This window comes from Humulus lupulus, chromosome 1 (genome assembly GCF_963169125.1).
Source record: "Humulus lupulus chromosome 1, drHumLupu1.1, whole genome shotgun sequence".
NCBI classification, from domain to species: domain Eukaryota; kingdom Viridiplantae; phylum Streptophyta; class Magnoliopsida; order Rosales; family Cannabaceae; genus Humulus; species Humulus lupulus.
In genome coordinates this window covers 66,890,429-66,902,601 of record NC_084793.1, presented here as the reverse complement: position 1 = coordinate 66,902,601, position 12,173 = coordinate 66,890,429, and the positions used below count along the sequence as shown (strand labels likewise).

The following is a 12,173-nucleotide window of genomic DNA, read 5'->3' as shown; positions in this document are numbered from 1 at the left end:
TTAGAAGAGGCAGAGTCTGCTATCACAGGAACTAGCCTGACCCTTGTTCAGTCCGCTGGAGTGGTAGCAGATGTTGCAGCTACGGCTCAGCCCACTACCCAAAATAACCAGATGGGGGGTAATAAACAAAAAAGGAATGGTGAGGGCGACCAGAACGGGTCCAAGACAAATAAGCACGTGGATAAATATACCTCCATCTACACCGCCTATACTGATTTAACAGATACGCAAGAGCGTATTTATTTAGCTAATTCTACTCGCCTACTATGGAAAAAGCCTGAGCCCATGAAGCATCAAAGGGCGAAGAGAGACCTAGCTAAATTCCGTCGATACCACAATGATATTGGCCACAACACAGATGATTGTTTTCATTTAAAAGATGAGTTCAAGACTTTCATTTAGGCTTGACCGTTAGCCCAATACGCTCGGAACAAGGTAGCTCCTAGTCAACCGGCAGGGCAGAATCCTCAGCCAACTCAAGCAAGCCAGACCAACTCTCAACCAGCTCAAGGAAATCAGATCATCCCTCCTCCTGTGGAAGGGAGAGAAATAACCACTATTGCTGGAGGGTCCCATTTGGAAGGAACGACCAATGGAACCTGGAAAAGATATATCCAGGAGCTAAAGACACATGATGACACCAAATTTGTACCAGAAAAGAGGTTATCAAAACAACAACGATTGGAGAAACAACCAATCATTTTTATGGCAGAGGACACTAGCCACGTCCAATTCCTGCATAATGTCCTGCTGGTGATAACCATCCAACTTGCCAATCGAAGAGTACGAAGGATACTGATCGATAATGGGAGCTCTGTAAACATGTTATTCAAGTCCACCCTTGAAAATATGGGGCTATCTGTAGCCGATCTTAAGGCAATCTCAATGACCCTCTATGGATTTTTGGGAGAAGGAATGGCAGCCATAGGTACGATTGGGCTAGTGGTAACATTAGGGAATGATGCACGAGCTATAGATAAAATTCTCGAATTTGTTGCAATCGACTGTCCGGCTGCCTACAACACAATTTTGGGGAGACCCGCGCTGATGGAGTTTGAAGCTATAACTTTAGTTCGTCATCTGGCCATGAAATTTCCATCATCCTCAGGGATATGCACTGTGAAGGGAGATCAACTTGCTGCCAGGGAATGCTATAACATTGCCATGAAGGGAAAATCACAACCCGGGCAGCAAGCCATTGTAATAGCCTAGGAGAATGAGGAACCTCGGGCAATGATAGTTTCTAGAGAAGAGGAAGAACCTCAGGAAGTCAGAAATGTGGTCGCCCAACCAGGAGAAATTGATTCGAGATTAGGTAAAGACAGATCTGAGCTCCAGGCTTTAGATTAGCTAGAGGAAATCATTCTCGACCTAGAAGTACCTTTGAAAGTGGTAAAGGTTGGGAAAAATCTTGGAGCCGAAAGAAAGAAGGAGTTGGTCAAGTTTTTAAGAAGAAATCTTGAGGTCTTTGCTTGGTTCCATGAGGACATGGTGGGAATCAATCCAAGTGTGATGATGGACACATTAAACTTGGACAAAAACGTACATGTGAAAGCGCAGAAATGTAGGCTGTTGGGAAATGAGCGAGGAGAAGCTCTAGAGGAAGATGTATCTCTCTTATTGAAGTGTGGGTTCATTATGGAGGCTAAATATCTGACCTGGATAGCTAACCCCATTTTGGTCCTGAAGCCCAATGGAAAGTGGAGAACCTGCATCGATTTCTCCAACCTCAATAAAGCCTTCCCTAAGGATTCTTTCCTATTGACGGTGAGAACTCGTCAACCAAGTTAAGTTAGAAAAATAGAAACGTAGAGATTATCAAAAGAAAAACTTTGAAGGTCTAATTGGAAACTTAAAGAACACTTGCAAAAGAAAAATGGTGAACTGAATTTGTATTTCTTATGGTGTAGTGCTACAGTGATTTTTCCAACCCCCTTTGTTGTGTAAAATCGATACGCAAGTGCACGTAATCGTAACAAGTAATAAAGAGTAAGTGAGATCGTTCCCACGAGGACTGTATATTAAGTACCAAAACTTAATTCCTATTTCTATTTGGCTTACGATAATTGAGTCTCAAGAATTAACTAAAATTGTAAAACCAAAAATCTAAAATTAACTTCAAGAACTGAAAATAAACAACGTTAAGAAAATTTAATAGATTAAAAACTAGGGCAATCAATTTCATCAACCATCCTCTTTAATTCTTATTAACACAAATCTTACTATTCGATTTTTCTCTTGTGATAGCAGGTCAACAATAATAACTTATATTCGTACTAGGATATATAAGTCTCAATCTTATGCAAATTTTTTACATCTCTGTGATAAATAAACATAAAATAGGCATTAAGATTAACAACCCTAAAACTACACAGACCACACAGGTAATCTCGTCCTAATATGAAATCTATGTTTATTCAATTACAGCATATTCAATTCTCACTTCTCAGATTTCGAATCAAAATCATATATTTCATGTCAATGGTGATCAATCATTCACAAGCATTAAATTCAAATTGAATAAATCACAAGATAAAACTGAAATCATAAAACTTGCATTAATTTAAAATAAAGGTTCAAGAGAATCCATTAACACCCTAGAAAAAGAGTTTAGTTCATGCTTAAATTCATAATAACCATAGAAGAAATAAAAAGCATCCAAAATACAGAAATTCAAAGTAGAAAACTGTGATGAATTCTTTTAATCCACTTGCAATCCTCCACAATGTGCCTTTAGCCGTCTCCTAGGGTTAATCCCCTCTTAAAAACGTCATTAAGAAAGCTTTTATAATACCTAATTAATTATGTGCGAAAGGACAAAATTGCCCTTGAAAAATGCCCTAACTTCGGCTTCCGTACGGACTGGCGCCGCAGCTACATATGATAGAGCCGCAGCTCTAGTCCACTTTGCCATCCGGAATTCGTCTCTGACTTCTTGTAGCGCCGCAGCTCTACTTGATAGAGCCGCAGCTCTAATTCAGATTTTAATAGAGCCTCAGCTCTATCTGATAGAGTTGCAGCTCTAATGCTGACATAATTTTTTTCTCTTCTCTGAAACTCTTAGGGCTGCGACTCTACACCATAGAGCTGCGGCTCTAATTCTAATTTTTCGCCAAATCATCAATTTGAGCCCCGAATTCGCCTAGTTTCCATTCCTTAACCCGTTTAACACCGTTTCTTCAAGAATTAAGCGCTTTCCCTCCAATTTCAAGCTATTTTCTTCATAAGCACACTTAATCCTGAAAACACAATAAACACCGGCATAATATCGCACAAAACCAAATAAAAGACTAAAATTGCATCTTAAAACACGCCCTAAAAACATACCAAAACTAGTCCTAACAAATTCCCCCAAACTTATCCTTTACTCGCCCTCGAGTAAAGAACACAACTAAGACTATAAACCTAAACAAACCAAATTGACAACCATTAAAATAGCCTAAAAAATCATGAATACCATATGCATATAATTCTAAAGAAAAGTAACGTGCCACTTCAAAAATTAATCCTGAATTTCAATCAAAATACTTCACCTACTCACTGTAATTCATCAATACTCATTCTCATTCACCCATAACCAATAAATGTAAATAATTGAACCAATCTATGCATGCCAAATTCTCACCATCAATCCACTCAACATGATTAATCCATATGCTTGCTATACTTACTATTCTCCACTAATGTATACAAATACACACTTAAAAATCAATAGGACTTTACAAAGCTTGTAATATATGGCTTAGGTAAAGGTGGTTAAGAAGACATTTTAGGCTCAAGTATACCATAAGCATTCAAACCAAGCAACCTATCCCTTTAACTCAACTTCACATCCCATTGTTACTCTTTTTTTTTTTTTTTTTCAAGATTGAGAAGAGTTGACTATTTATTCATCACACACACATTTTTTTTTTCAAACTACATTCCCCCAAACTTAGATTTTTCAGTAAATAACTTAAGGAATGTAGTTTATTCTGAATTTATATATATATTTTTTCTTTCTTCTTCAATCTTTTGTTTTTTTTAATTGCACTGAGTAACCACATATTTCTACATATGTCCCTTAAACATTCACTCCCCCTTCCAATCAAAATATATGTTTTACTCTCATGGTATAGGACAAAGGGAATAATGAATATACGGATACAAGTATAGGCTCAAAACACGTGTTAAGCAATGAAAAAGGTCAATTGTAAAGCTCAAATAGGGTAACTAGGGATAAAAATATATAAAGGTTAGCTTGAAAGGCTCAAACGTTCCAAAGATGGCCTATATCCTCTTCTTAAGTGTGTATTGTTTAGGATTTCGTCTCAAATAGCAAGCAAGCAAGTTCTAGAAAAATTTCAACTTGTACAATCCACAATCCAAATTCAACATGCATATACAAAGTTCAACTCCCACATTTACAACTATGAGCAATAGTTCAAACAAGTATCCAATTAACCACAGTGAAGTGACAAAATATTTCAATCAAGCACACAGATTTTTTATATATGCACAACTCTTCCTTTGGATTATACAACATAGCAATCATCCAATCTTATCAGCAACAAATTATCAACTTGGTTTACACTCTAACAACACCGTGAAAACTAGACTCAAGCACAATAACAACTAATACTAAACTTGAAAAACAACAAATAACATCAAAACTAAAAATAAATCCCTTCCCCCAAACTTAAGACTAACATTGTCCCCAATGTTAAACTCAAATAAAAAGAAGAGACTTACCTGAGACTCCATAGCAAAATATTAAAAGGGAGGAGGAGGTGGAATGGGAGTCGTGCTAAAAAATTATGATGGAAACCCTTAAATTGCATTTCTGGGCCCAATTGGCGTCGCGATGCTGGTGTATAGAGCTGCGCTCTAATTTTAACTTTTCTCAGCACTTGCTCTCTGACTTCCCTAGAGTTGTGGCTCTACTCCATAGAGCTGCGGCTCTAATTCAACTTTTGTGCTATTTTGTTGCTATTTTTTTCATGTTTTTCACGGTTCTAATTACATAAAATAAAATAGAATTGTTCAACTAAAAATAGAATAAAAATAAAAATGAAAACATAAACTTGAGATGCCTCTCAAGGGCGCTGTCGTTAACGTCATTTAGCTGGACGCTGACCACTTTCTTAAATTCAACTCGGATCCAAACCACCCCTCATGTCCTTAAGAGCCATAATATCATGAGAAGACGCCCGTTTCTTGATATTGCACATTTTTGGAACTTTCCACTGCTCATGAAACAATCGAGCTTTCTCACTAAAGATCTTCTTCACTTTATGACGAATTGTTCGCTTTACACCTTTAACCATATATTTCTTCTTAGTAAATTTAAGCTTATCACCCTTACTTTCCACCACATCAACTCTACAACAAGTTGGAACCTCCGTTGCTGCAAAAACATTAAATATTACCTCTTCTTTTTGTACCCGCAACTTCAACTCGCCTTTCTGCACATCTATTAAGGCCCTACCAGTTGCTAAAAATGGCCTTCCAAGAATAATTGGAATATTTTCATCTTCGTCCATATCAAGAATAATAAAATCTGCAGGAAAGATGAATTTATCGACCTTTACTAACACATCTTCTATGATCCCCCTCGGATGAGCCAGTGATCGATCTGCCATTTGCAAAGACACGGTAGTAGGCCGAGCTTCTCCCAATTTTAACTTTTGAAAAATAGATAGAGGCATTAGATTTATAATAGCCCCTAAATCACATAAAGCCTTTGTCACCATTGAACCCCCTATAGAGCATGGAATGTTGAAACGACCCGAATCTTTAAGCTTGGGAGGTAGCTTCTTTTGAAGTATCGTACTGCACTCCTCAGTAAGTGCCACTGTCTCATAATCCTCTAGTTTCCTTTTCTTAGTCAAAATTTCTTTCATAAACTTCACATAACTCGGCATCTGTTCAAGTCCTTCGGCAAAATGAATGTTGATGTGTAGCTTTCGAAAGATATCCAAAAATTTAGAAAACTGCTTGTCAAGCTTATTCTTTTGAAGCCTATGAGGATATGGGATCTTTATATGGTGATCTATGCTTATTTCTGGCTGCTTTGTCTCAAGGTTTTCATTAACTTCTTCAACTTTACCCCTTTTCTGCTTGTTCTCTGCGATAGGTGCCTGTTGATCCTGCTTCTACTCAACTTTCTTCTCTATACTTGGTCCCTCATATACTATTCCTCTCCTCAAGGTAATAGCTTGACACTGTTCATTAAGATTTCCCTTCGGATTCACTTCAGTAGTTCTTGGCAAGTTCCCTTGAGCTCGGTTTGCCATTAACGTGGCCAACTGTCCAATCTGAGTTTCCAAGTTTCGAATAGATGCCCTTGTTTCTGTCATAAATTGATTAAGTACATCAGGTTGTGCTTCAGGTTGCCTCATAGGTATTTGCTGTTGTGGTGGTCTATTTTGTGATTGATAAAATCCAGGAGGAGGCCTTGAGTACTGAGGTTGGCTCTGCTGAAACTGCTGCTGAGTACCTTGACCACTTGTCCATGAGAAATTAGGGTGATTCCTCCACCCTTGATTGTAGTTCATTGAGTATGGGTTATTTGAGGGCCTTTGAAAATTACCTATTGTTTGCACTTGCTCCATAGGCATATTGTTAAGATCCCTCATTGTGCATTGTTCAAATAAATGAGGTCCCCCACATAAATCACACATAATCTGCATCTGCATAACTGGAGCTTGAGCTTGAATGTTGTTCTGCTGTAACTGTTTGGTTAATGTTGCCACTTGAGCGGACAACATTGAGATGGCATCCAATTCATGCACTCCAGCCACCTTCTTAGTGGTTTCTCTTTTTGATGGCCATTGATAATTATTCATAGCCATTTCTTCCAACAGATCATAGGCTTCATTAGCGCTCTTACTCATGAACGCTCCTCCAAACGCTGCATCTATGATTGTGCGAGTAGTACCACACAAACCATTGTAAAAAATATGGACTAACATCCATTTTTCAATTCCATGATGGGGACATTTTCTCAGCAGCTCCTTAAACCTTTCCCATCCATCATACAGCAATTCACCATCGTTTTGGTGAAAATTGTTGATTTCGCCTCTATACCTTGCAGGCAACGATGGTGGGAAAAATTTTGCTAAAAATTTCTGAGTTAGCTCCTCCCATGTTGTGATAGAATTGGCTTCCAGAGAAATAAGCCAACTCTTTGCTCAGTCCCTCAATGAAAATGGGAATAGTCTCAACCTCACTGCATCGTTTGCCACTCCGTTCATCTTGAATGTTGCGCATACCTCTAGGAAATTAGCCAAATGTAAGTTTGGGTCTTCCGTTGGTGATCCCCCAAACTGAACTGATGATTGTACCATTTGCAATATAGATGGCTTAATTTCAAAATTATTAGCCTCTACTGCTGGAGGTCTAATGCATGACTGTGCCCCCGTTACAGTAGGTAGCACATAGTCCCTCAAACTTCTTTGCATTGGTTGCTGAGCTGGTACAACTCGTTCAGCAACACCTACTCCTCCAACATTACCTGCTGTTATCCCAGCATTTATATTCTCAGTGTTGTCATGGGCAATGTTGTCAACCCCTCTGTTACCTCTGTTCTGAGCCATTCTTTCTACCCTTTTCTGTTTTCGATTTCTTCTACAGGTTTTGTCAATTTCAGGATCAACAGGCACCCTTGATTCAGACTCCTATCGTCGCATAAACTATATGAAAACCTGAAATCACAAATTGCAAAAGAAAACTAGAATGAGAATGGTATAAAAGAAAAGCAACCAAATTAGAAAAAGAATTAATTTCTTGATAATAGTAAAAACAGTCCCCGACAATGGTGCCAAAAACTTGTTGTGTAAAATCGATACGCAAGTGCACGTAATCGTAACAAGTAATAAAGAGTAAGTGAGATCGTTCTCACGAGGACTGTATATTAAGTACCAAAACTTAATTCCTATTTCTATTTGGCTTACGATAATTGAGTCTCAAGAATTAACTAAAATTGTAAAACCAAAAATCTAAAATTAACTTCAAGAACTGAAAATAAACAACGTTAAGAAAATTTAATAGATTAAAAACTAGGGCAATCAATTTCATCAACCATCCTCTTTAATTCTTATTAACACAAATCTTACTATTCGATTTTTCTCTTGTGATAGCAGGTCAACAATAATAACTTATATTCGTACTAGGATATATAAGTCTTAATCTTATGAAAATTTTCTACATCTCTGTGATAAATAAACATAAAATAGGCATTAAGATTAACAACCCTAAAACTACACAGACCACACAGGTAATCTCGTCCTAATATGAAATCTATGTTTATTCAATTACAGCATATTCAATTCTCACTTCTCAGATTTCGAATCAAAATCATATATTTCATGTCAATGGTGATCAATCATTCACAAGCATTAAATTCAAATTGAATAAATCACAAGATAAAACTGAAATCATAAAACTTGCATTAATTTAAAATAAAGGTTCAAGAGAATCCATTAACACCCTAGAAAAAGAGTTTAGTTCATGATTAAATTCATAATAACCATAGAAGAAATAAAAAGCATCCAAAATACAGAAATTCAAAGTAGAAAACTGTGATGAATTCTTTTAATCCACTTGCAATCCTCCACAATGTGCCTTCAGCCGTCTCCTAGGGTTAATCCCCTCTTAAAAACGTCATTAAGAAAGCTTTTATAATACCTAATTAATTATGTGCGAAAGGACAAAATTGCCCTAACTTCGGCTTCCGTACGGACTGGCGTCACTGCTCCATATGATAGAGCCGCAGCTCTAGTCCACTTTGCCATCCGGAATTCGTCTCTGACTTCTTGTAGCGCCGCAGCTCTACTTGATAGAGCCGTAGCTCTAATTCAGATTTTAATAGAGCCTCAGCTCTATCTGATAGAGCTGCAGCTCTAATGCTGACATAATTTTTTTCTCTTCTCTGAAACTCTTAGGGCTGCGGCTCTACACCATAGAGCTATGGCTCTAATTCCAATTTTTCGCCAAATCATCAATTTGAGCCCCGAATTCGCCTAGTTTCCATTCCTTAACCCGTTTAACACCGTTTCTTCAAGAATTAAGCGCTTCCCCTCCAATTTCAAGCTATTTTCTTCATAACTACACTTAATCCTGAAAACACAATAAACACCGGCATAATATCGCACAAAACCAAATAAAAGACTAAAATTGCATCTTAAAACACGCCCTAAAAACATACCAAAACTAGTCCTAACACCCTTCCATGTGGAAGTGGGGTTCATTTTATAGTGGGCTCTAATGGCCCTGGATAGATTGTGGTCCAGGGGACCAGGTGGTACACAAGTACACTGTCAGGAGAGTGGTCTCAGGGGTAGTGGTGTTGGTTCCAGTACATGGCCAGGTACCATGAGGATGTCTCCACTACTTGATTCGTACGAATGTCAGAGGAATAGTGCCAGGCATAGTGGTGCAGGTGGTGGTGGTGTCGACTCTGACATCTGGCCATAGACACACAGGCCATGTCCCTTCTCCCAGTACTCCCATTACTCGACTGGCATGAGTATCCGTATCAGTCATACGGGGTCTTAAAGGCCATACCCCGTATAAGATTGTACAAGCATAATCCTTTTGAATCATACTTGGGCTTTTACCTCTAAATGCCGGAGTCCCGATAGGCCTTCATGGGAGACACTCACTTCAGGTGCAGGGTGCGTGATACCCGAAGCACCTGGGCATGCGAGGCCCCTTGGGCGGATGTGGGGCGCGCGAGGTGCAAGGCCACTTGTGCGGATATGGGACGCACTAGGCGCGAGGCCATTTGGGCATGCATGGGGCGAGGCCCCTTGGCCACCTGGGCACGCGTGGGGCGCGCGAGACCCCTCGGCCACCTGGGCACGCGTGGGGCGCGCGAGGCCTCTCGGCCACCTGGGCATGCGTGGGGCGCGTGAGGCCCCTCGGCCACCTGGGCATGCGTGGGGCGCGCGAGACCCCTCGGCCACCTGGGCACGCGTGGGGCGCGCGACGCCCCTCGGCCACCTGGGTACGCGTGGGGCGCGCGAGGCCCCTTGGCCACCTGGGCACACATGGGGCGCGCGAGGCATTGGCCTCCGGGAGGCCCCTCGGCCTCCTGGGCGTGAGATGTTCCTTCCCATGCGGCGTGAGATGATGGTCCTACTGAGGTGCATGGATGCTAGGCACACCGAGGTTAGCCTCATGTACCTATCCGCGGGATGATGGTGGCCCGAGGCCCTCACGGTACAGGCATGTATTTAGGCATTCATGAGACCTTAGTGTGCACTTTGGACCTCTTTCAAGCATGGAATTTTGTACATTCACATTTCCCACTACCTAGAATTGATCAACTAGTAGACGCAATGTCCGGTCATGAGCTCATGTCCTTCATGGACGTGTATTCTGGATATAACCAGATCGCGATGAACCTTGCAGACCAAGAGCACACTAGCTTCATGACCGAGCATAACGTATATTGTTACAAATTGATGCCATTCAGACTGAAGAATGCTGGTGCAACTTACCAAAGGATGGTCAACAAGATGTTCGTTAACCAAATCGGGAAAAACATGGATGTGTATATCGATGATATGATCGTAAAGACAAAGGCTGCCAACAACCATGTTTTTGATCTGGAAGAATGTTTTGGCGTACTAAGAAAATATGACATGAAGCTAACCCCCAGAAATGCACCTTTGGGGTCTCATCCGTGAATTTTTTAGGCTTCATAGTCAATGCAAGGGGGATCGAGGCAAACCCAGAAAAGATCAGGTTGTTGTTGAAAATGCCATTGCCTAAGTCGCAAAAAGAAGTACAAAGTCTAACTGGAAAGATCGCAGCCCTGAATCGCTTCGTTTCAAAATCCACGAACAAGTGTCTCCCCTTCTACAATTTGCTTAGGAGAAATAAACGGTTCGAGTGGACTGAAGAATGCGATCAGGCATTTCAAGGCTTGAAGATCCACTTGGACAAGCCCCCTATACTATCAATACTGGTTGTTGGGGAATGTTTGTTCTTATACCTAGCAGTAACAGAGAATGCGACCAGCGCTGTATTAGTTCAAGAAGAAAAGTGAACACATAAAACAATATATTATGTGAGCAGGAGACTTCTTAGAGCTAAATCCAGATACCCTTCTGATTGAAAAGCTAGCATTTTGTTTGAACCTGGCTTCGAGAAAGCTCAGGCTGTATTTCTAGCCCCACATAATCCGCGTCTTAACCGATCAACCTTTAAGGCATGTCTTGCAAAAGCCTAAAATAGCAAGACGTCTGTTGAAGTGGGCCATCAAACTCATTTAGTTCTAGATATTATACAAGCCGCAGACAACGATCAAGGGCCAAGTGCTTGTTGATTTTGTGGAAGAATGCACAGGTTACCAGGAAGAACCAATGAAGGAACCAATGCAGGAATTATGAAAACTCTTCATTGATGGATCGTCCAACAAAAATAGATCTAGAGCTGGGATAATCCTAATCTCACCTGAAGGGCATCGATTCCATACAACTCTGAGGTTCAGTTTTGATGCATCCAATAATGAAGCAGAGTATGAGGCATTATCGGTAGGAGTTCGAGTAGAAAAAGAACTTAAAGCAAAGGCAATTCAGTGCTACAATGATTCTCAGCTCGTTGTAATCAAATATTAGGAGAATAATAAGCTCGAGGAAACAAAATGGTGGCTTACCTGGCTATGGTTAAAGATGAACTATCTGAATTCGAGTTCTATTCTATCAAGCAGGTCCCCCAAGAATAGAACGCTAGTGTTGATGCTCTAGCTCGACTCGCCACCACCAAGGAAGCAGACACATTAAATGTGGTCCCCGTAGAATTCTTGGAACAACTAAGTATTGAGAAAGAGTCAGTGGAAGTCGGGGTAATTTGCACAAAACCAACCTGGATGACTCCTATTGTCAAGTACCTTACGACCGGTAAACTACCAGAAGATCGAAAGAATGCAAGAAAATTATTGTGCCGGTCCCACGGTATGTTATGGTTGAAGGAATTCTCTATAGGCGAGGCCATTCATTGCCCCTCCTGTGATGTGTTCTGCCCGAGGAAGCACAAACCATCCTTCGAGAAATACACGAAGGGTTTTGTGGAGACCATGCTGGGGGCAAAACTTGGCTTTAAAGGTATTAAGGCAAGACTATTTCTAGCCTATGCTCAAGAAGGACTTGGCCTCGTATGTCTTAAAGTAGGGGTGCACATGGGTC

The 12,173-nt window shown here is 40.4% G+C and overlaps 1 protein-coding gene and 1 non-coding gene across 2 annotated transcripts; one reads left to right on the top strand and one right to left on the bottom strand.

Moving 5' to 3' along the window:
- Positions 1 to 6,134: 6,134 nt before the first annotated feature.
- Positions 6,135 to 7,577, bottom strand: LOC133816003 (uncharacterized). Its single transcript, XM_062248736.1, has 2 exons — positions 7,254 to 7,577; positions 6,135 to 7,166 (listed from the first exon to the last, which is right to left on the bottom strand). Exons 1-2 carry the CDS (start codon positions 7,575 to 7,577, stop codon positions 6,135 to 6,137), a joined length of 1,356 nt encoding a protein of 451 aa, XP_062104720.1.
- On the top strand, positions 6,964 to 7,070 carry LOC133813169 (small nucleolar RNA R71). The gene has a single exon (XR_009884208.1). It is a non-coding gene; the product is annotated as a small nucleolar RNA R71 (small nucleolar RNA).
- Positions 7,578 to 12,173: the final 4,596 nt, after the last annotated feature.

What these genes read in the sequence shown, in the direction of transcription:
- LOC133816003 (XM_062248736.1), bottom strand. Translation starts at nt 7,577, where the DNA reads ATGGCTCAGAACAGAGGTAACAGAGGGGTTGACAACATTGCCCATGAC. An exon ending in ATTTGGCTAATTTCCTAGAG is followed by an intron (nt 7,167 to 7,253) that starts GTATGCGCAACA and finishes GACTGAGCAAAG; the next exon opens with AGTTGGCTTATTTCTCTGGA.